General features: G+C 45.5%; 1 protein-coding gene across 17 annotated transcripts in view; it reads right to left on the bottom strand.

The window, feature by feature from the left end:
• Positions 1-22,688, bottom strand: part of RBFOX2 (RNA binding fox-1 homolog 2) — a 266,816-nt gene extending 244,128 nt beyond the window's left edge. For 16 of the 17 annotated variants that reach the window (XM_080810601.1, XM_080810623.1, XM_080810616.1 and 13 more), the window contains exon 1: positions 22,175-22,481. In XM_080810601.1, the coding sequence (XP_080666727.1) occupies positions 22,175-22,360 (186 nt within the window). In that variant the 5' untranslated portion in view covers positions 22,361-22,481. Of the gene's footprint in view, positions 1-22,174; positions 22,482-22,659 lie in introns of those variants that run through there. The other variant, XM_080810613.1, reaches the window with a different exon arrangement.
• Between the last annotated feature and the right edge of the window lie 1,730 nt (positions 22,689-24,418).

Raw genomic sequence — 24,418 nt, 5'->3', positions numbered from 1 at the left:
CTTCTCAACCCCCTCTTTGCCAATGTACCGGCTCATCACCTGGGCTCCCGGCAACCCTTTCATACCCCTACAGCTTTGAAATTTTCTTCACTCTCAATATTTCTCTGGATTAGCATTAACTCATTTTCCCCATAAACCTGCCCTATAGCCTTCCAAAGCCTAAAGGCCATTACTAGGCCTTGGCATTTTCTTTGTTCTCCCCACTGCTGCTTTTCCACCAATTCATTAATTTTTCATCAAACACTTACTGGGTGACAACTGTATACCATGTATATTATAATAAGAAGTCAAAAAGAGAAACCTGACACCTGGTCCCTGTTTTAAGAAACGTGCAGCCTAGGACAAATGTTCCAAAAGCACATCTCAAAGCATCCAAGAGAAGGAAAGAAAACAGATGCAGGGGAGACACCCTAATGTCCAAACCGACAGCTCTGGCTACCTCTAGAGAAGGAATTGCGGGTGGTGGTCCAAGTCACCACTGGCTTTACATGTTTGTTTCTGGGGTTTTTATTTGTAAGGATTTATTTACATATTAATTTATAATTTAAAATAAACTTTAAAAAGGAGATGATGTCTAACTACTCTTTATGTTCCCAATGCCTACCTAGCGTGCTGTCTTGCACATAAGCGGAGCTCCATAAACGATCACTAAAGAAAAGCACAAACGCATGTGCAGAGTTCTACAGAGCAGAGTGGAAGGGAGGAAAAACAATCAAATTCTGTTGCCTTTACTCAACAAAGGTAATGCGGGGTTTGTCTACCTTGGCACTACTGACTTCTCAGATTGGCTCACTCGTCATGAGGCGGCTACCCTATGTGTTTTAGGGTGTTAAACAGCACCCCTGGCCTCTACCCAGCAGACACCAGCAGCACCGTGACAGCCACAAAAATCAAAAATGTCTCCAGACATCACCAAATGTTTTGGTGGGCAAAATCTCCCCAAGTTGAGAACAACCGAGTTAATGCTTATACATCGTACTACTTCCTCAACTGCCATGACCTTCCGTCAACCTGCCCAATGATCCCAACGCTTAGTCCTCAGTGATGTCAGTCCTCAGGATGACAACCCTTCCAAAGCCTCCAAGTTCAACTATTTATTTCCAGTGGGCTTTCCTCCACCATAATCATCCGTCTTATAACTATTCCTTGGGAATGGTCACTACCCAAACTCTTCCAACATCAAGATCTCAAATTCGTATAACAAGCTCCTGTCCTTCGTCTTCTCCCACCCGCTTACTGCCCCTGAACTTGTCTGTTCCCGCTTCCCCGTGCCCCACCCAGGGTAACCGGCACTAGGCTACACTCCTGCACTTCTCAGTACAGTCTGATAAAGAAATCATCAGGACCACCTCAATTCAAGCTGCCACTTAACTGAGGCTTAGTAATCCTTTTATCCCACTTTTTGATGAATTCTTACCATACTTTGTTTAAACTTTCTCTCCTCTCCTCAAGGTGCCAAGAACACCCTGCCTGCAGGCTACTTTTCTCCCCGAACTGAAGGAAGGAGGTCCTGGGACCTGAGCTTAGTCACCTGCCTTCTCCTTACCTCCTCGACATTTGGTGCTCAATAAACAGGTGTTAAATTCAGAAAGGAAAAACATCATGGCTTTATATTTAAAAGAGTGCTTTCTACGAGGGGGAAAAAAAGCTCTAAATCTCATTCTGATTCAAGATTTTATTTTGCAACTCTAAGCAACCTCAAGAAAGTCGACATTGCCCCTCCAGTTTCCCAAGCTATCCCTGCCAACCGACGGCACACACTGCTGCTGCATGTGGGTCCTTGGGGTCATCATTAAAGCACGGAGAGGTGTGAGAATGAAGAATAAAATGTAAGTGCCAACGGTAACCGGCCATACCACAAAGAAAGAAGTGCGACCTGTAACTGTGAGTGACTCTCGACTCCAGAACTCCAGGAGGCGCAGAGGAGTACCTGAACGGGCTAAGAGACCATCGACAGCAATCCCACATGCTAAAGACCCATCCCCTGGTTCTCTGTGAAGATTGACCAACATCCTCCGAAAGCACAACGGCTCTGCAACAGGACACAAGGACTTCAAGTCATTAATCAGCAGAAACTACGGTACAATATTTTTAGAATTAAATGTCCCATTTGCACCCACCCTAATGCCTTCCGCAGGTACAAGTTTACTGTCAGAAGAAACAGGCAGTATACATGTTTCACTTAAAGAACCTCGAGGTCCCTATCGAATCTAAGGTATAACACTTTCCACCAGCTTTTGTCCCATGAGATAATTATGGAATAAGAAGCTTGGCAAAAGCTTTGGCAAAATAGAGCCAATAGTTTCTCAAGACATGTTCTAAACGTTTTTCTTGACCTTCAGCTTATGGTAGCTTAGACAAGTATCTTAAAAGCATTTCTAGTGAGCCGTTTTTGGTAACTTGGGAGCAATATTATTTTTAGCTAAAAAAGTTTATTTCAATCCCTCTCCCATAACTCAGAAGCATTTAACCAGGTTTAGTTCAAGCTTTCCAGAATAATTTTTCTTTGAGTAAATTCAAAGCACAGAGGACGTCCCAGCTTCAAAGGAGAAACTTTCTCCTTAAGAGGCACTGACAACCAAAATGGGCTAATATACAAGATACGTAAAAAACAGAACAAAACAAAAATCACTTGCCTACCTGCCACCTACCCTGGTATACTGTGAGATCAAGCACATTAACATTCATAAAATTTTTTGGACGCCTCTGACGGACAAAACATTGTTGTTACAGCATTCCAAACTATGAAGAGCAAAATGCGTGCCTGCACGGTAGAAAGTACCACATAAACTTAAATGTGATGAAAGGGAACATCAGGTTCAAGTTGTTTCCATGCAGCACTCAAACCATGATTCCAAACAGAGAGAAGGCCTCTTCAAGGATGAAGGCAGCTGCAGAAAAATAAGGAATTCTGCTAGAAAACAGGTCAACCACATGCATACAATGTTAACCAAATACAGGTTTTCTTTGTTCTCTCTCGTTTTTCTTCGATGAACAAAGAACGTCACTACACCTGCCATGAGGTTATGTTCCTTGAGTGGTGGGAGAATCCAATCACCATCACCACCACGTCAACTTCAAGAACAACGGTATACATGCTTGCAAGAGGACAGCAGTCTGTGGGTGAACCAACCGCCAAAGACTTTGGAAAAACCCCTATCCTCACGCCCTCCATTCCCACCCCACTGATCTACCTGCGGTTCCTCTCTCACCTTGTCCTTGCGCGTGCTGCCACTTCTGCCTGGAATGGCCTGTCCCTCCCTCTCGTCTCCCTGCCTAGCCCCTACTCACTCACTCAGTCCTCAGCAACAGCTCCTGCAGAATGTTCTTCCTGGGCCCATGCCACCCAGCTAGATAAGAATCTCTTTATTATGCTCCCATAGAAACACTGCCCTCATTCCTATCAGGGTACAGAAGCTCCTCTATTACCCCAGGTTGGGTATGGAATGAAAGGCTGTTCCTAAGTCCACTAGTCCATAAAATTCCAATGTGAAAAAAATCCAAGTAACCCACGGGGTGGACATCTAGTGAGGAAACACTGAAGAAAAATGGCTTATGGTAATGGTTCTAACTTGTTTTATTTCTTCTCAACTCGCTTCATGAGTTGCCCTTGACTCTTCACAATTGTCTGCGTTGTCAAAGAATTCACCCTGTACAAGCATTCACCTATCACTGCTCACGTGACTTCCATTTGAAATCGTGTCTACATTTACCCACCTCATCGTATCAGCATTCTTGTTATAATCAGAGATTTTAGCCTTACGGAGTAAGACACAGTTAATAATAAATATAAGCACCAGCAACACCCTATATACTAATAAACAACGTGACAGACAAAATTAAAACGGCTATGTGCCACCACCGGCACTAATTTTTTCTTTGTGGTAAGCAGAATTAGCACACTTCGGCTCTATCTAACACACGACTTCATTTTTCTATAAAAATTAGCAAATTCAATTATAAGTAAAACAGCTCCTATACTTACTCCTATATCATTTTAATAAATTATTTTTAAAACAACATGAGCATGTAATACAAAACTCTAAAGGCACAAAAGACTATAGTAAGTCTTCACCTATACCCCTACTTCTCTGTCACTTAATAACCCTCCCCAGAGACAACGCACTATCGGAATCTTGTGATTCCCAGCAAAGAGAGTCTGTGTGTACAAGAATATATGCTCTTCATTATTATATTAATAACATAATATTATTATATATCTTTATTAACAGCAGCAAACTATACACTTTTCTGCACCCTGAATTTTTATACTTGATGTACTTGAGTCTTCTGTTTGTTCATGGAGAGCTGTCTGATTCTCTGTAATGACTGCATGATATTCCAACCTACGAATGTACCTTATTTTAATTCAAAGATTTCCTGTCGAAGAGCATTTTCTTTTGTTCAATGGTTTGCTACTTCAAGTAATTTTGTAATGTATATTCTCACACACAGATGCAGAAGTATCTGTTGGATAAATTCCTAGAAATAGAGCTGCTGAGTCAAAGAATACATGCATTTTACGTTTTAGCAGATACTGCTAAACAGCTTTTCATGAAGGGTATGTGGCTTTTCACCCCACCAGCAACGTAAGTACCTACTTCTCTACCTACACACTTAGCAATACATTGTGTCTCTAAATTTTTGTTTCAATGTATAGTTGGTTCCAGAAACCTCCCATGATAAACTTCACAGGTTCCATTATTATGTTCCTTTTACTCTGCAGCCCCACCATCTAGCCTACTGGATGCATTTAAATGTTGTTAGATGAATAAATGAAGCCAAGCGAAAGAGCAGGGGCTTTTGGGGGGTCTGCCTGGCTGAGGCAGAGGAGTGTGCAATCTTTAATCTTTAAAAAAAATAAAAAGAGTAGGGGTTTTTGCACAATGAGAGGTTTACCTTTTTTTTTTTTTTTAAGATTTTATTTATTTATTTGAGAGGGAGACAGAGATCCGGAGAAGGCAGAGGGGCAGAGGGAAAAGGAGAGGGGGAAGTAGACTCTCCCCTGAACATGGGGCCTGGTGCGGAGCTGGATTCCAGGATCCTGAGATCATGACCTGGGCCGAAGTCAGATGCTCAAACAACTGAGCCACCCAGGCACCCCAAGGTTTATCTTTAATATAAGGAAAAACGAAAGTGATTTAAGTATCAGCAATGTTTCCCTTTTAGAAGGGGGAGGTAGGTAAGAAAGGACGGATGGATGGATAGATTCTGATCTAAAATAGTTTCTCCTGGGGGGGGGGGGTTAAAAAGCAAGAAATAACTTGCCCGAAATAAAGTATTATCCTACCTTAAAGATATACCGCCTATCTTTAAAATTTCTAGAAAGCAGAGGGCCTCCCATGCAACTCCCAAAGGAACAGTAAGGTTCTTTCTCTGAAACTGCCATGGGATCCTGAAGCTTCTCACATTATTTTTCTTACCCAACTTTCCAAATAATGGACTCTCATCGTGTACTGTACACAATCACAGAGTTGGTTAACATTTCATTCATTTGCTTCTGTACAGTCCCTGGCATTGTGCTAAAAATCTTTCAGGGGATACAATAAATCGTGAACTCTGCGCTGTCAATGGTCAGCACGTGTTTGCCACGGTCTCTGGTGCCCCTGCTTGGTGCCACAACCACCACCATAACAACCACTGACACACACAGTGTTCATCATGGACCAGGCGCTCCTCCAAACACATTTTACTGTACACACTCACTTAATACTCACAACAACTTTGCCAGGAGAAACTATTTTCCCCATTTTACAGATGAACAACTGAAGCACAGAGGAGGTAAGTAACTTGCCCGAAAGACACACAGATAAGTAGGTATACAGACAATTTGAATCTAAGCAGTCTGATACCAGAATGCCTTTTAATCCAGGATCATAATACAGTGTGATAATCGCTCTGATAGAGTTGTGCAAAGAGTGTATGTTCCCGAAGTACTAGGCTTTGACATATACTCAGTGTATACCTCTATCAGAGCAATTATCACACTGCATGAAAGTTACCTGTGTACACATCTACTTCCCCACTGCAAATTCAAGTCTTAGGCATCATTGTGCCTGACACTACCGGACTCGATAAAATCTTTAACTGGGTTTTAAGTTAAAAGACTGAATAATCTCATCTCTATTCCTTGGGCTTGTACTTCATATTTTCTATGTTGGTTCTCCTTCTGTGTATGTCACCACTTCCTAAGACCCATCTCCTCTAAGGCAAGATCTGCCTCTCAAATTGCACTGCTTGCCTAGAGATGCTGGCCAAACCTCTCGGGCTGCCTTGGGTACACTGTTGGGAGTCCTGAAACACCAGACAGACCCGTACCTCCATTCCTGCTGGGCAGAACACTGGCAGTAAAGCTCCTACCCCCCACCCCACCCCCAGCAGCCACCAGTATGGATCAATGGCTCTTATCAGGAACATGGGAGTAACTTGAGCCACCTGCCAACCCATCTCTCGACTGCTAAGACAGGCGCTTTCTGCGATCGGGTTGCACAAGTGCCTAGAAACCTTACACCAGGTATGAAGGAAGAAGCAACAGGGGAAACAACAGAGCATCTGGTGCCCCGCCTGCTTCCATTCACTGCGTGGGGCCAGAGACTGAGCAGGCCTCATTCACTCATGGCAAAGCCTTGGGACCGTAAAGGCTGTTTGGTGAGATTAGCATCGCCATATAATGGAGGTTAGCATCCACCCAGAGTGCAAGACACATCCTCACCGGCCTCATTCTCCAAACAGCTAGAATGCTACCTCCTCTCTAACATCCTTGTGGAGACAAAGGTCCACTGCAGTAGCTAACTATGAGAAGCACAGTTTTACTTCAGACCTTTAAATGCAGAAATCTCTAAAGGTTAACAGAGCTAGACTCAAGCCTAAGCATGCAATCCTTAATGCTGTCTTAAAGTCTGAATCAGAATCCACTGTCTACTAAACAGGAGAAAAATATTCTGTGTTTGTGGAACCGTATCTCTTTACTCCCCATCAGGTCTCAGTGAGAGAGTGGTCATATCCCAATGATGATGACCATTCCCTCAGTCCTGGACGGTCAACAAACACAGGGGTTACATGAAGCCAACAGCAGTTATGGCTGCTGAGACACAAACACCTACTAGGAACTAAACCTTCCTTTCTCACAATTCAACACCAAACTTGGTTCACTGACCAGCCTCCTGACAGCAGTGACATTCAATCAGGATGAGCTGGACATTCTGGATGCATCTGGTATAGAAAGTGTCATACCAAATAAAATCACACTGCAGTTAGAGTCTACGTGCAATGACTCAAGGCAGATCCTGAGTATCATTACTAACTCAATGACAAACAGGATATCTGACCCAAAAAGAGCCCTTCTAGTGGATAAGGACAGGATGGGGAGCAGCTGACTGGGACAGGTGGAAAGCTAAGGACGCCTATCTTTTGCCCAAATATCTTTAAAGGTATCATTAGTCAGAGATTTGTAGGATATTCACATGAAAGACTGGAGATGCAGATCAGGTCTCTGAAAATAAAAACAAGAAACATTAAAGAGAAAGATTAGGTTTCTGACCCTGTGAGTCCATGAAATGCAGACTCCCACTTTATGAGGTCTTGTACTAATCAGGGTCAGCCTTACCAGAGACATTTAGACTTAGTTTTATCTCAGTAGCCCAGGACAGAATAATCCTAATTCTAGAAACCTAATTAAAAAAAAAATCTACAAAAAATGTTCTGATCTCCAAGTACAGAGAAAAAGAAAAGCAAAGTACAGGTAGCATGCATATTAATACCACCATTTGAGTTTCTAAAAGGGAGTGGAGAAGATATTATGTAGGTACTACCTCTGGAAGGATAGCCAGAAAACAAACCACAGTTACCTCCAAGGAGAAAAATAGGTAGTTGGGACAAGGCAGAGACTTTTTAGTTTTTTGCGTATTTTGTTTTTTTTTTTTTAAAGATTTTATTTCTTTATTTGACAGACATAGATCACAAGTAGGCAGAGAGGCAGGCAGAGAGAGGGGAGGAAGCAGGCTCCCCGCTGAGCAGAGAGCCCGATGCGGGGCTCGATCCCAGGACCCTGGGATCATGACCTGAGCCGAAGGCAGAGGCTTTAACCCACTGAGCCACCCAGGCGCCCCTTTGTGTATTTTGAATCATTCACCATGTGAATATATTCTATGCTTAAAAAATAAATGACAAGCCAGGGTGGAAGGGTACACTCCATATAAGAAACCCTCAGAGAAACTGTACCAGAATAGTAAGAAAGATGAAGAAATGAAAGATTCTACTTAGACCTAAAGCCAAAAAGCCTGAGCTTACTGCCTGCCGTCATACACAGTCTCTGAGCCTGAAATAACTGAAATGAGCACATCGTCTCCCTTACCCAATTAAAGCAGGGAGCTGGTAGGATGACTTCTAGATGCCTTCAACCCTCACTTCATACTACCCACCATTTTCAATCCAGTGATTTATCTACTGCTGATCTACTAGCTGATAGTAAAATTAGATGGGATAACTTTGAGGCAAATAACAAGCAAACAATAATAACAAATTACCATATACACAGCAACTAACTATCCCACTGAACCTCCCCCAAATATGAACTACAGGAAAGTGAGATAAACACATGAAGCCTCTAATACAATGCATGGCACATACAAGCACACACTAAATCTTAGCAAAATCCCAATTCAAAACACTGGCCACTTTCTGTGCTCGTGGTGCCGGCACACCTTCGACATGCAGACCAATGCCGGCAAGTTTGTGGACCTGCTCGTGCCGTGCCTCGGACATGCTCTGCCAGCAAACGCACCATTGGCACCAAAGACCACAACCCGTCCAGGTGATCATGGCCGACAAGGCCACAGGCAGGTTCAACTGCCAATTTAAAACCTAGGCTATCTGTGGGGCCATTCGCAGGATGGGTGAGTCAGACGACTCCATCCTCCAACTGGCCAAGGCCGACAGCATCATTTCAAAGAACTTGACTGGAGAGGATCATGGATGTGGAACATTTGTTATAAATAAATAGTAAACTAAAAAAAAAAAAAAAAAACCCACTGGTTAGATCCAAATTACTGAAGAAACTAAGGATCAGTGTTGACTTCTACATGACTCAAGAATTACTGTAATTACATGAATTACTGTTAGGTAATAGACAAAATACTTTCAATATTAAATATATGTCACATGAAGACAATGAAGTTCATGTTCAGTATTCATTCTTTCTCAAACATACCCTTTGGTCTGAGGGGCACAAGGCCCAAAGGAAAAGGCACTGAATAAAGAGCCACAAAATCTGGTAGAAGCATCAGTTTTGCTACTTCCTAGTCACGAGGCTTAAAGAAGTCTATCTTTACCATATGAAAAATAGGAAAAAGAATCACCTATCTTTTGGGGTTGTTGTAGGGAATAAACAAGAACCTATATCAAAACAAATATCAAAGTGTATATTATACACTACGAAACATTAAATTTAATTACTGTACATTTTGTACAATTTTAGTCACCAAGCTATAAATCCAAAGATGGTGATTACAGAAAAAGCAACAAAAACTATTAAAGAGATTTTTTACAAATAAGCCCTATAAAGACTGATTTTTTTTTCCAACAAACATTTACTGGCTTCTTCTTATATTTCCCTGACATTCATGGAGAAGCTGAGGACAGAAAGACTTAAGAGACTGTTCCTGCCTTTAAAGAAGCCAAGGGGCGGGGCACCTAGGTGGCTCAGTGGGTTAAAGCCTCTGCCTTGGGCTCAGGTCATGACCCTGGCGTCCTGGGATCGAGCCCCGCAGTGGGCTCTCTGTTCAGTGGGGAGCCTGTTTCCCTTCCTCTCTCTCTGCCTGCCTCTCTGCCTAACTGTAATCTCTGTCTGTCAAATAAATAAATAAATAATTAAAAAAAAAAAAGTCAAGGGGCAGCTGGATGGCTCAGTCGGTTAAGCATCTGACTCTTGATTTTGGCTCGGATAATAATCTCAGGGTCCTGGGGTTGAGCCCCATGTCCAGCTCCATGTTCATCTCAGGGTCTGAGATTCTCTCTCGTTCTCCTTCAACCCCGTCCCCCCATGCTCCTGTTCTCTCTAAAAAAATAAACTTTAAAAAAAACTGGGGTACAAAAAAATAAGGCTTGATAATTATAACAAATATGGCTATTATATACTGAACACCTATTATGTGTCAGGCCCTGAATAAGCACATTCTATATATCATCTCTTTCAATTCTTACAGAATATATTTTACAAGGGAAGGAGCTGAGGCTTAGAAAGGTTAAATAACTTCGCCAAGATCATACAACTGTGATATGGAAAAGCTAAGGCTCCAACTCAGCTCTGCCTGGCAGCCTATTCTATGGTTTATAATCTTGGAGCAGGAAAAGCTTTTCTAAGCAGGGGACACACGCGCGCGTGCGTGCATGCACAACAGAACCAGTTCCTGAAAACATCAGGAGACCTTATTACATTAAAAAAAAAAAAAATCGGGGCGCCTGGGTGGCTCAGTGGGTTAAGCCTCTGCCTTTGGCTCGGGTCATGATCTCGGGGTCCTGGGATCGAGCCCCGCAGAGAGCTCACTTCCCCCCTCTCTCTCTGCCTGCTACTCTGCCTACTTGTGATCTCTGTCTGTCAAATAAATAAAAAAGATCTTAAAAAAAAAAAATTAACCTTCGGGTATCTGGCTAGCTCTGTCAGTATGGCTTGCAACTCTTGATCTCAAGGTTGTGAGTTCAAGCAGCCCCACACTGGGTGTAGAGATTACTTAAAAATAAAAAAATAAAAATAGAAATAATTTTTTTTAAATATCTTAAAAAACAAAAATTACCTTCTGATATAGTCATTGAAAATAGCAGTGTGCAAAGGCACCAGTTTGCTGGTGTCTGTGGGAAAAAAGGAGAGGATAACACAAGAAACAAAAAACGGGGGTTAGTTGTTTAGTGAAGGGGTACAGGGCACCTGGGGACAGATGCTTCACTAAATACATTTTTATAAATGTAGGGTTGCATCTGCTTATGAAGTAATATATGAGAGTTTCAAATTTTCAAATTTTAACTCTACTTTGTTTCAAATTTTGTTTAACTCTATTCCAAAGTTACTTGATTTTTCTTTTCTCAGCAGAATGATACCTATTCTCCTTTCTCAAAGAGCCATCGATGGAAAACAGCCTGGAACACTGAATTACACAATCTCCTCACCTGAAACAGGATGCTGGACCAGTCAGGCCTTTCTCCTGTATTGGAACTGATATATATATTTTTTTTTAACTGAAGCATGGCTGACAAATTGTTTAGGGTTTGTTCAGACTCTGGGATACTACTCAACCAAACAAGCATGTACTATTTACCTAAAACTAACACTGAAAAAACAATCCATCGTGAAGCTCAAATCCAGTAAGGATAAATGATCCCCACAAAAGCCCAAGAAAATCAAACACAAAAGCTTCCTGAAACAAGCTTCCCAGGCAGGATTAAAAAGCAAAGGATAACACTTACTCCGAACTACTCCTAGAGAGAAACAGAAATGCAAAGTAAGCATAAAGGAAAACTGCACATACACACAGATACTCGGGTATCTGTTAATCGCAGCATTTTTACACAGCTGACAAAAATCACTAATGGTCTGTGATAAGCACCTTTCTGAAAGACTTCTGCTGTATGTATGCAAAATGCCAAAATTAACCAATTGATCTCCAACACTGTAAAACACAGCCAGATCAAAGCCAAAATGTTACAGCAAAAATGGGGAATCAAATTTTTGGAATCAAAACAAGCAGCTAGGGACCTGTAACACCAAGCAGAGGGACCAAAAATATGCGTCTGTAACACATATGAGTAGCACCTGGGGCTGGGGAGGGGGCTTGCCAACAGAAACAGTAACTTCTAAGCCCCCACACAGACCTTCTAAATATGACCAGCATCACTCAAAGTCCAGGATGATACCAAAATCAGCCAAATCAGCTTATTCGAAGTCAGGAGTCAGACCATGACTTCAAGTACGAATACAACACCCAGAACACACGGTAAACCGTGCAGGTCAGGATGGCACAGGCCGACGTGTATAAAATGGCCCCACATCCGTGACAGCTGCATAGCACCTCTCCCCATTCTTCAAGCAAGTCTGCCCTGCCTTTCTCACAGAGACACACAGGAGCATAAGACCAGAGGCGCGCTCTCAAAACAAGCCCTACCAACTCCCGGTAAGCCTTGCCAAAGCTCCCACTGTGAGAGGGAGCCATTGTGGAGACTTCCTGAAGTTCCAGCAAAGTCCTCAAACCCATTGTGCCAGCTAGTGACAAGGACAGTGTTCCTGCAAGTTTGTATGAGGTGCAAACCAATGAGTTTAAGCTTTGTGGGCGCTGGGAGCCACCACAAAACGTCTTCCAATTCTGCCAGGTTTTGCTTTGAAACGGCACAATCCCACAATCCCATCCCCTGGAAACCAAGAAACAGCAGGTGAAAGCTGTCAAAGCCACAGATTCAGCGCATCAGGGGACAAGACAGTCTGAGGAGGGGATAAGCGACCTCATTTGCAGACACTTTTGCAAAGGACTGGCCGTGGAGGGGGGAATAAGAAAAGAGGGGAGAGGGAGCTAAACAATTCCTGCTTTTTACCCAAAATTATTTTACTTTTTCTTAACCCAGAATCATGACCCACCCTCCTCAGAATGTTTGTGGCATACTGAACTGCAGAAGGAAAAAAAAAAAAGGAAAAGAAAACTTAAGGCTATAAATGTAACTGTATAAAAACCCCCGAGAGGATGACCTAGGAAACTAAGCTCCACGCAACAAGGACCCACTGTGCAGCTGCTTTTCTTCTGGCCTAACAGTCCAAGATAAATAGCGCAGGCTCATGAAGCCCAGCAACTTCCAGGAAAATGGAACCAAAGTCCTCCTGACTCAGGACAAACCACACACTCCTGAAATAAGTCCCTAAATGAATTCCATATAGGTCTGTTTTGGAAATCATTCTGGCGGACAGCAATTAACGCCCCCTCCTCCAAACAGCTGCCAATGTGCGAGGAAAAAGGTGCTCAAAATAAGGCAAATGGAAGAACTTCCCATGAGCCTCTGTTCCCAAAGTGTTCCAACTCAGGCAGTAGCTGGAGCTCACACTCAAAGCCTGGAGTGCCCCCAACCCGGTCTGCTCTTCCTCTAGTTCCACTAGGACAGTTTCCGCCCCCGGCCTTGCAAAATCCCATCCCTAAGAGAGTCCCACAGCAACCCTGCCTACCCTTCATGATAAATCATGCCTTACCGTGATATTTACGATTAGGATCCGACAAAGTCGATTCAGCCAAAAAGAAAAATAAACAGTATGCCTCCTCAGAAACCACATGCCTGGAATGAAACATCCAATACTCAGTGCAAAGTCTCTTTTCCTCAGCAAAGGAAAAACCAAGGAACCAGCCGTCCCATGGGAAAAATCCCACATACCAAGGTATTATCTGAAGACTTAGGTCCCTAAAAAACCCAAGTATTATGGCTGAACACACCCAAGCATTATGGGAAGTCTAAACTTCAAAGGCTGTTTCCACCCTTGAGAAAACGGGTTTCTAAGCAGTTACTCAACCATTATCATTTAGCAATTCAAAATTGTCATCTCCTTCATAAGCGGTATTTATCACGTGTCCCGTGCCTTGAATCCTCAGCGGAAATTTCTAGATGCCACGTATGTGCAGGACACATCAGAAGGAAGTGATATTATTACTGGTTGCTGTCTCTCTCGCTCCCTTCTTAGAACCTGCTTTTTTCATTCAGAACCCAAAAAGTCAAAGGCATTACAAAGTCCATCTGGTTGCCTGGAAAGGGTCCCCGACTGAAGAAGTAAGGGAAGTCTCAAGGTTAGAGAACAGGCAAGGATTATAGAGCAGCAGAAATCAGAAGCTGAGAGGGAAGGAGGCAGGGAGAACAAGGGACGGGCAGGACGAATCCTGTAAAATACATCTATGAATCTATTTCCAAGGTTGCGGTTTAAAAGAACTCCATCAAGCTTCCTCATTTTCAAGCACATCCAATGGGCGATCTGGAAAACAGCCTGCATTTTGTGAGGTGTCTCAGTTGGTATTTTTCCTGTGGCCACAAAAGAAGCTATAATAGCTTATGAAATTCATTCCTTGGGAAGGGAAAGGTTAAGGTCCACCGTTGATCAAATGGGCTTAGTCCCAGATGATGGTAATATCTCCGAACTGCAACACTCCAGCATCTCTCCGCAGCGCTGTAAAAGGCAGATCAACAGACTGCTCCAATGAACTGGAACAGGTTAGCTCTAATTGCTCCTTACTTGTGTGGGTCCTCTCTTCTCCTTAACCACACCATCACAAAGGCGCTTTTTACACATACACACGTGCACTCAATTAATATCTGAGCACAGGAAACTAAACATTACGTTGCCATGCCCACCCAACACATTCAACAGTTAAATTCCACCCCTGCTTCTGTTTTCAAAGACCCCTTTCTCACCTTTAACCCTGATATCAATGGAAAGATCAGGTACCATTCACAAATCCCACAACTCCCAGTCTTCACACGAGCTGGAAAGCAGACCAAGGGCCAGACCCCCCAGGGAAAATCTGGAGAAACAATTAAAGCCATCTGCAGGCCCTACTGAGGGGCAGAGAGACAAAGTTCAATTCAACAAAAATCCTAGTTTCTTGACTACTGGGGCGCAGGCACAGTGCTAAATCCTAGGGATCCCAAAGGCTCCCTCGATCTCACGGTTTGGGCAGGGGTGGAGGGGCAGACACTGGAACAAATGGTAAAGTAAAATGTGCTAAAACAGAGCTTTGGACACCGTGTTTTAGAAACAGGCAGGATGTGGGAGGGATGGGTGCAGACACAAAAGGCATCCAGGAGGAGTCAGTATCCCAACTGATCCCGAAGACTGAGCCTTAGAGATGAGAGAGAGAGATGCTGAGGCAGGAATTTCAGGTAAAAGAAAAACAGAAACAAAGGCAGAGAGGTACGAATGAGCCCACGTGGCATAGCATGCTCAGGAAACTAGAAGCCTCATACCCCAGACTCAGAGGTAGATCGCGGAAAATTCAATGAGGCTACAAAGACAGGCTAAAGTCAAGTCAGAAGGAGGCCAAATGAGAGAGAATGGACTTTATCTACCAAAGACAAACTGTCAAGTGTTTTTAAAAATTAAGCTCTTTTAGGTGGGTGACTTAGTAGTCTGCAGGCAGGTTTGTGAAGAGACTGGGGACAGACCACAAGAGACAAAGGCATCCCAGCTCAATTTCCACAAACCAGAAAGAGAGCAAAAGGTGTCATCTATTCGATGTAATATTAACTAGCAAACCTTGTAACATCTGAAACACAACCAACATTCTCACCACTCCTGCATCCCGGGTACCACCCGAATGGCCAGTGCATCTGTCATGCACGTTCCCAGTGGAGATCCCACAGGTTCCACGAAAAGTCCACATGTCAGTGCAGGCACTGTGATAACTCACTAGCTCTTTCAGTGCTTAGCAAAGAAGTAAACCTCTCCTCTTCTTCCTCCTCCTCTAACTAGAAAGCCCATTCACCTCCTCCACCCGGAGGCCGAGCAAATTCAGTTCAACACACTGCTCATCTCCAGTAGTCCCCAACTCTGACACTTCATCAGTAGGAAACACATTAATCACTCCATACTGATCAAGCAGTAAGCAGGACCTCATGGAGCACTGTACGGCAGCCTATAAGGGAGGCAAGGAATAAACAGGTACTGCTGGGCTCCATGACAGACACTTCAGATCATCTCGGTTACTCATTACAGCAGCTCATTAGAGTATGTATTAATTCTCCCAGTTCACAGATGTGTAATCAGGAGCTCAGATGTTAGACACCTTACCAAAGGTCATTGATCTGCTAAGTGGAGGAGCCAAGAGTCAAACCCAAAATGAGAAACTCTAAAGAGTGTTTCTTTCACCACGCCATACTTGACGTATACGTGGATATCAAACATAATTACATATGTTAAGGTCGGTCGTAATAATACTAGTAACAATATCTCCCCTTTAAAAACTAAGAGAGGGGACCCATGACGTACGGTCTCAGATCAAGGGTTCACTCAGAATAGTCGTAATTAAGTGATGACAACTGGGATCTCCAAATGCTACTAAAAAAGATTACTACTGACCATTGGTGACCCAAAAAAAGTCAGACTCAAATAATCAAAGCAACTTGGCTATACTCCAGAGAAATAGATCAAATCTTCCACACACTTTCCCCCCAGAGTCCCTAAAACAACATCTGAAAAAACTCATGGCTGATTGTTCACTTCTCTCTCTCTCTCTCTCTCTCTCGCAAGTGATTTTCCAAACGACTTTACCCACCCAAATTACAGAAATATGTCCAGGATTCACATGGCAGTTCTGATCCGATTTGCCCCAATCCTGGCTCAAGCAGCTTTGCACTACCCTCCTAACTAGATCAGCGCCAGCCAATGGGTTTATTCAAGCTGATCTGTGATGGATTAGATAATGAAACCTTAGCCATGTAAGCCGCCTGCTTGTATTGGGGCTGTAGGGGAGAAGAATAAGAAATTCAATACTCCTAGGGGCCACCTAAAACACCAAATGCACTCGCCGGCCCTCGCTGCATCTGCCCACTCATCCAATTACTGTCATTTCCTTCCCATCATCCCTGATGCTCTTCCTTCCGTCTCTGAAGGGACTGCACATAGGCACCAGAATAAAGGCGTTTACTATGCTCTATAAATGCATATCAACAAAAATCCAAGCAAAGCCACTCACTAAAATTACTGCCTTTACTGTCGTACAAATTGTGAAAACCTGGCATCAAACTGACGGCCTGAGAGAAGGCAGCCCGGAGCTGCGCGGGCAACACTCTGGTTTACACGTAGTAGAATAGCGAGTGTCTTTCTCCCCAGTCCCGTAATCTTGAGGCCCGTCTGCACCAGTCTGTTTTATGCCAAAATTAAAGTTAAATCTCTGGTTAGCTTCTGTTGTGTTCACATGTCAGTGTGAGAGAGAACAACATGACAAGGTGACTAGAAAACGGGGAGCGGGAGTTGGGAGACAAATTCAACTCAGGCTTGTCTCGTGAGTCACCCTAAAGAACAGACCTACTTTGAATTCAGATCTGTCCTCCTCCTTCTCAAAGACATTCCGAGTGTTACATTCACAGGCTTTCCTTGTGAGGCTTGAAAAAAATCAGTAATTTTTAAAGTGACTGTGCCTCAGTTTCTCCATCTACACTGTTTACAGCTCTGGTAGCATTATAGGTTGAACGTTTGTCTCCCCACGAAATTAGTATGTTGAAGCCCTAGCCCATAGGGTGATGGTACTTGGGGGAGGGGGCCTTTGGGAGGTGATGAGGTTTAGTGTAGGTCATACGGGTGGGACCCCCATGATGGGATTAGTTCCCTTCTAAGAAGAGGAAGAGAGAGATCTCTCTCTGTCCAGGAGCACACACTGAGAAAAGGCCATGTGAACACAGTGAGAAGCCAGAAAGAGAACTCCTCAGCAGAAACTGAATCTGCCAGTGCCTCGATCTTGGGACTTCTAGCCTCGAGAATTGTGAGAAATAAATTTCTGTTGTCTAAGCCACCCAGTCTTTGGTATTTTGTTATGATGCACTAGGAGACTAAGACAAGTAGAAACAAAAATTCCCTAATTTTTGTGAGACATCATTCATGAAATTACTAGAAAGGAAAGCACAATATTTTTATAGCTCTACTCAAATAGTAGCACCATGTCCAGCATCAGCACCAAACACCCAAACAAGAATCCAAAGAGACATGCACCTAGGAGGAAAGAAACCCGGAAACAAGCAAATGGGAAGATAAAACTATTTCAAGAACTGTAGCATACGCACAGAAATCACAGGCTACCTGGAACCTCTGCCCTAAGACCAGGGAGAAAGCTTTCCTACTACCAGAATAACAACTGCCGAACCCACTTCACTAAACTGGATTTACGACTCGATGGTCAGAAGCAGTTAGCTGGCCGTATAATAATCACATACCAACATCTCGCTGCCATAAAGGATTTTGCTGAAAGCTCTAAGTCATAATGAAGGCGCACCTCGCCTTATTTATATAGCAGCTAAGTTCCTAGAAAGTCGCACAAAAACTGAATTTTTGATCATCAAATTGTTTACATTCACTAGAAGAGCAGACCAAAGGAAACGGACTCCCCAGGATGTTATAAAGCCCAAGTTCCACACATATCAGACTTGCTTACAGTGAAATGAACCGCCCACACCTATACATGTAACTCATTTCACTTTTCACCAGGTTAGCATTCCCAGCACCCTCTTTGACAACTAACTACATTTCTCAAACCATATTTCAATTTTCAGGTTGAATTGGCTCTTCGCTCCTCCCCCGCTCAGGGTTCTCTATTTCTATACTGTTTCCAGGGCTGTGCTAACTCCTCTTCTGTACACATGAAGCGAAAGGCACAATCCTTCCTCTCACTCCACTACGGTTCCTTCTTAGCCGAAAAATTGTAAGAGAAGCACCACAGACTCTCTCGTGTCCTCTATGCCCACTTTGGGGGTAATGATTTACTCCAAAAGCTTCCTGACTATAACTCAACAGGGTCCAGCTTTGGAATCTACAGCTTTGAGCTGTACTTCCATTTAGTGGGCAGCCTTGGGAAATTAACCCCAGTAAAGGACTTCTGTCTGTAAAAACAAAGTTAATCCTCTCATACTCAGAAGATTGAGGAATTTTCATAAACAAACTCTCACCCCTAAATTTCTTGATTTTTTCCAACCCCTTAATCATTTGTAAAAAGTAAATTTCAACTTCACAGGCAGTGTGCATTTACTTTATACCCAACACTGTTAGGTATTACAAAGGAGAGAACAAAGAGAATATAGTTCCTGTCTTCTAGAAGCTTACAGTCTCACTAGAGAAACATGAATGAAACAAGGAACAACACAAGATGATGTATAATTAAGCATCCGTATAAGAGGAGGCCAGAGAGTCTGACTGGTGTGGAAGTTGTCAGGGAAGGCTTCCTAGAAGGAGCTATGACCTCAGAAAAACTCCATTTGTATTAAGCTATAAGGAAAACAAACAAACAAACAAACAAACAAACGTGCTTTAAGACCAACCCATATACTAAAAAAGTTGGCTACTCTAGACTGTTTAAATGCCTATTTGCACAGGGCCCATGGGCATTTCTACATAACCACAATCACCTGCCTCTCCGCCGCTCCTTCTGCTCCAGCTCCACTGGCCTCTGCTCTCAGACACATCAAGTATATCTCTTTCTCAATGCCTCTGCTCCCACAGTTCCTCCACCTGAACCCCTTTCCCTCAAATATCTGAATGGTCCATTCCCTCCCTTCACTTCATTCTAAGGTCATCCATCAGAGAGGTCTTTCCTAACCATCTTCTTCACTCTCCCTCCCCCTCCCTGCTGTATTTTGCTTCTTGGCACTTACCACCCCTTAATAACAGTTGTTGATTTTCTTTACTGTTTCTTTCTATGAGATTATTAGTTACATGAGAGCGGAGTCTTTGTTTTATATATTGCCATGTCTCCTACGCTGTGAAACAGAGCCTGGCACATAGCAGCTGCTCAATAAACATTAGTTAAATGACTATTAACTATCCTAACATTGTTATCAAAATGATATAGCAAAGTACTCGAGGTGTGAGTCACCCAGCGTTAAATTTTATCTTTTCGGGAGCATTACTTCTCTTTTACTCAGATCATACCACAAATTTCAACCGTGCCTAAAGCCTTCCTTGACCATTTCAGCAGGAACCATCATCTCCTTCTTCTGGACCCACTGGCACAAATCCTTGGCATACTTTGGCTCTAAATTATGCAGTGACTTGTGACATGTATCCACCCCATGGTATCTCTGCTCCTGTTCTCTGGAACTTTCTCTCTCACACAGATACACTACACACACACACACACACACACACACACACACAAAACCACACATACGTAAGTGCATGCTCTTTTTTTAATTTTTCACCATTTTTGTCTCTCCACCCAGACTGGAAACACCAGGCAACTTAAGGTCAAGGAACTTCTTATATATTTTTTAGAAGATCTAGAAATCCTCCTATACAAACCCTTTATTTCACAACTAAGGAATCGAAGGCCCCAAAAGAAGGGATTTTCTCCGAAGCTTACAGCTAGTTGAAGGCAGGGGGCTAGATCAATGATGATCTGAATACCTGTGTGACAGGGTGTGTCAGAACTACAGCAATGAGAATGCATGACCTGAAAAATAAATAAAGATCCACAAATACACAGAGTGAGAAGAAGATTCTCTGTGGGATAGTTCTGCACCCAAAGGGCCTAATCCACTCCTTCCTCTGCATACTCCAAAGTCCCTATACACTGCTCCATTTCCAAATACTACTATCCTTGGCCAATTTGAAGGCAACCAGCAAATAATGGGCCCCAGGAGGAAAGGAGAGGAAAGAGAGGGGGGTGTCTGTTCACCGTGATTGACAGAAACAATGAATGAATACAGACATACACAGATTTACACACGCACCAAACAGACAGTGCTCACCAGCACCCACATCCAGTCACCTCTTCTTATCAGCCAATGTTAACCCACATCACCCGAAGTCTCCCCATGTTACTCAATATTTTTTCCATGGCCCTGAGCTTCTAATTCTCACAATCACTCTGCCTGACAAGAGTTCTGATGGAGAACAAGAGCAGACAAACAGAACAAAAGAATTCAAAAATAAACAGCAAGAGGGTCACTTTACCCAAATCAACGCAAGTAACTGAGTGGCCTCTGCAAAGGAGACCCAAAAGCGCACAGCAAACATGCCACGCTTAAATACAGCTCCATCTCTAACACAGGAAGTCAGGCAGAGCCTTGAAAAGCTGGGAGCGGAGCACAGGAAGTCTTTTAGCACTGCAGGGATTTCCAAGAGTGGTGTAATGGAGAGAGCACAGGAATAGGAATTAGAAGACTAGGCTTCTAGTTCTAGTTTTGCTACCAGCTAACTGGGTGGCCTTAGGCAAGTCACTAGTCTTCTCTGGACTTTTGAGTCCCCAAATACAAAATGTGGTGGTTAAAACATTTGGAGACTTGAATCCCCTCCCAAAAAAGAAAAAACAAAAAACAAATAAAAAAAAAAACAAAAAAACACCCACAAAGATGAAAACTACTGACTTCCCCACCACCACCAAAAAGTGCATGTAAACTACTCAACGTAAGACTCTTCCAAGCCTATCAGGTGAAGAACCCCTGGAAAAGATGATGTCTCTGGTCCCCTCTATCTCTAACATTCTATGATTCCAAGAGAATTAGGCAGGTCTCTAAACAACGGCTCCACCATTTCACAGCAACTCTTCGAACGGAGACCAAATCCTAAAAGGTCCGAAGGTTTCAGCTCTTCTTCAAAACTACAAAGCCAACTGACATCATCACTACCTTTCCCATTCCTACCCAAAACAACCAGCTTATCCTTGAGTCCACAACTCAGAATCCAGTCTCCCCAGCCCCACAAATTTTCTTTTATACCCCAGGACATTAAAGAGCGGGTCGGCATCCTCGGCCGTGTAAGAAGCAACTGGCAAAGGAAGGAGGGGCACGTCCTGGGTCTCTCTCCAGACTCATTAGCATGCTCCACAAACTTAATGAGACCGAGCGACACGGTGTCCCCACACCACTACCGAACTCCTGGTACTTCTCACACTCCTTGTGTAACTGATTGAACCCACAAGCTAAGCCACATCCCCTTTGGGCTCTCGAGGAGTTTTCTCGCTTTTCACTCCCTCCCTTATAACGCCGCTCCCCTTCCCCATCGCCGCGTGTGTCTAGAGCTGCCAAAACGGTGTGATTCGAGTCTCCACCACTCCCCCTCCCCCGGCCCCCCGCCCCCTCCTCGACTCAGTGCAGCGGCTCTCTGGGCAACAGACCCAGGATCTCCCGGCTTCCACTCCACCCCAAGGAACTAAGGGTCTGAAGAAATGGAACCCGCCTCAACCATGTTCGATTTCCCCACCAAAACCTATTCACGCGTCGAGCCCCTCGCACCCTCAGGAATCGGGACCCCCTCGGGCACCCAGGGCTCCTCCTGCACTCTTCGCCTCCAAGCCGGGGAAGCCCGCCCCACCTTCCCCACCAGGCCCCGACCGGCTCCCTCCCACCTCCAAGCCAGGACCCCCGGAGGCCCTCCCCCTCCCGGCCCCGGTACCCCCGCCGCCCTCGCGGCCCCCGCGCCGCACCCCCGCCGTAACGGGGCGCCGTCCCGCGCGGTCACCTGCATCCCGCCGCCGCCGTCGGCCGCCGCCTCCTCGGTGCGCGGCCGCTTGCTCAGGCCGGGCTCGGCTCCGTCTCCTCCCCCTCCGGGCACCGGCAGCTCCAGCTCCGACTCCCGCTTCATCCCCCGGGCAGCGGCGCCGGGCCCGAGCTGAGGCGGCTGCTGCGGCTGGGCGCCTTCCGCCATCCGCCCGCGCCCCCCTCGCCTCCGGGAGCCGGGCGACCCGCGACAGGCCACCTCCCCCTGGGCCTCGGCCCCGACTGTCGCGACAGGCGGGCGCGCGCCTGCCCCCGCCCCCGCGTGCGTGCGTGCGTGCGCGCGCGCGGGCCCGGCGCCCCTCGGCGGCTGGCGGTGGCCGCTCGTCGCTCGCCGGCGGCTCGCTCGCGGCGGCCGGCGGGTCGCGACGGGCACTCGCTCGCGCCCCCACGCGCACACGCGACCCCGGCCCGGCCCGGCCCGCCGCGCGCCCCGCCTCTCGCACTCACGGAGCTCGCCCGCCGGCCCGCGCTCGCTCCTTCACACTGTCCCTCGCCACACGCCGGGCCGAGGGAGGAAGGGGGCGGTCCCGGCTCCCGAGGCGTGGGGAGGGCTGTTTGTTTGGGGGGTGGGGGAGGAGGGGCCCGGGGCCGGAACGAGCTGACTGGCCGGGAGCCTCCGACCCGCCACTGTGGCAGCCTCGGGAAGGCGGGCGGAGAGAAAGGAGGAGGGAGGGACCGGGATCTGGGACTCCAGCCCGCGCGGGAGGCCGTGGCGGGGCGGGGGCGGCGGCGGGGGCGGGGCCAGCGCCCCTCGGCAATCTCCGCCGCCTCCGCTCCGGGCGTCCGAGGGAGGACGGGAAGAGATCGGGGGAGTTCGGGAATCTCCGGCCCGGCCGAGGGCTTGTCCTGCAGGCGCCGAGCCGCTGGAGTGTCGGCCCGCGCGGAGGAGGCGGAGTTTGCGCCTTCGGGGCGGGGCCACAGCCCAGGGCGGGCGGAGCTTGAGAGGCCTAAGGGCTAGGGAGGGCCAGTCGTGCGAAGCTGTGACCGGAGTTTGCCCAGGTGGCCGCGACTGTTCCAGGCGAGGAAAGAGGCGCCGTAGAAGGTTCTTAGCCTGCTCCTCTTCTCGCAGAAGAAAGGGGTCCTCGACTTGGAAGGTCCAAGAATGAAGCCACCACTACACGGCTCTCCCGGGTTCTGAAAGACTAATCATAATTATTACCGCATTCCTGATCATCGTAATAACACCTGATGCTTTAAGAGCTTTACAGCTCGCACAAGGCGTTCACAGACCCCTTCTGAAGCTGTTGGTGTAGGCAGAGTAAATACCAGGATGTCGGTTTCATTGATGATGAACATGAACCTGAAACTTGGTTAAGTACTGCCCCTAAAAAGTGTAAGATCCAGAGCTCAGTACACCATATCATATTTTCTGCTCCTTGCTGCCTGTGCAGCACTTTGTCGCGTCTCGACGTCCTGCAGCTGGAGATAGATGTGCAGCAGTAGCTTTTCTCTCCTACCAGACTGTAAGCACCAAGAGCGCATCTACTTCCTCTGAGTTCCACCTATGCTGTGAACATTACAGGAATTTGGTGATGCTGCGTGAATGACCTGGATTCTGCTACCCAGCTTGACCAAATTACTTCATCTCTCTGGACCCCTGCTCCATCGTTTGTAAAATGAGGAGCTGGTTTAGATCGGTGGTTGGCAACCAGGGCATTTTTCCCCTTCCTCTCTCTCCCAGGATGTATGTCAACATCTGGAGACATATTTGTTTGTTAAAGCTGGGAGGGGGGTGGGGGGGTAAATCTGGTATCTGGTGGGTAGAGGCCAGGAACGTCATTCAACATCCTGCCATGAACAGGAGAGTCCCCACAACAGTTATCCGGCCCAAAATGTCAACAATGCTGAGGTTGAGAAACCCTGGCTTAGACGATTTCTAAGGTCATTTCCAGATGGGTCTATGATTTGTCCTTTGAACTTGGGTTTAACCTGGCTAGTGCTATAATAGTACAATGGTAAAGATCCCTGCTTTGGAGTCAGACCAACACAAATTTGAATCCAAGCTTTACCACCTACTACCCATGTGATGTTGAGCTAGTGAAGATAGACGAATTCCTATACAGTGTGCTTCCAAGCACACTGCTTGGAAGGCGGGACTGGAGGGATTGCCTTGAAGCTGAGTTTTCATAGCAAGCACATTTTTTTAAATCTAAGCTGTGTTATAGATCAATAAAAATAACCAAGTTTTAGCTCTGCCACTTACAAG

This window comes from Martes martes, assembly GCF_963455335.1.
Source record: "Martes martes genome assembly, chromosome: 8".
In the NCBI taxonomy this organism is placed as follows: Eukaryota; Metazoa; Chordata; class Mammalia; order Carnivora; family Mustelidae; genus Martes; species Martes martes.
Note: the sequence above shows the minus strand (reverse complement) of the source record. Positions and strands in the feature narration are given on the sequence as shown.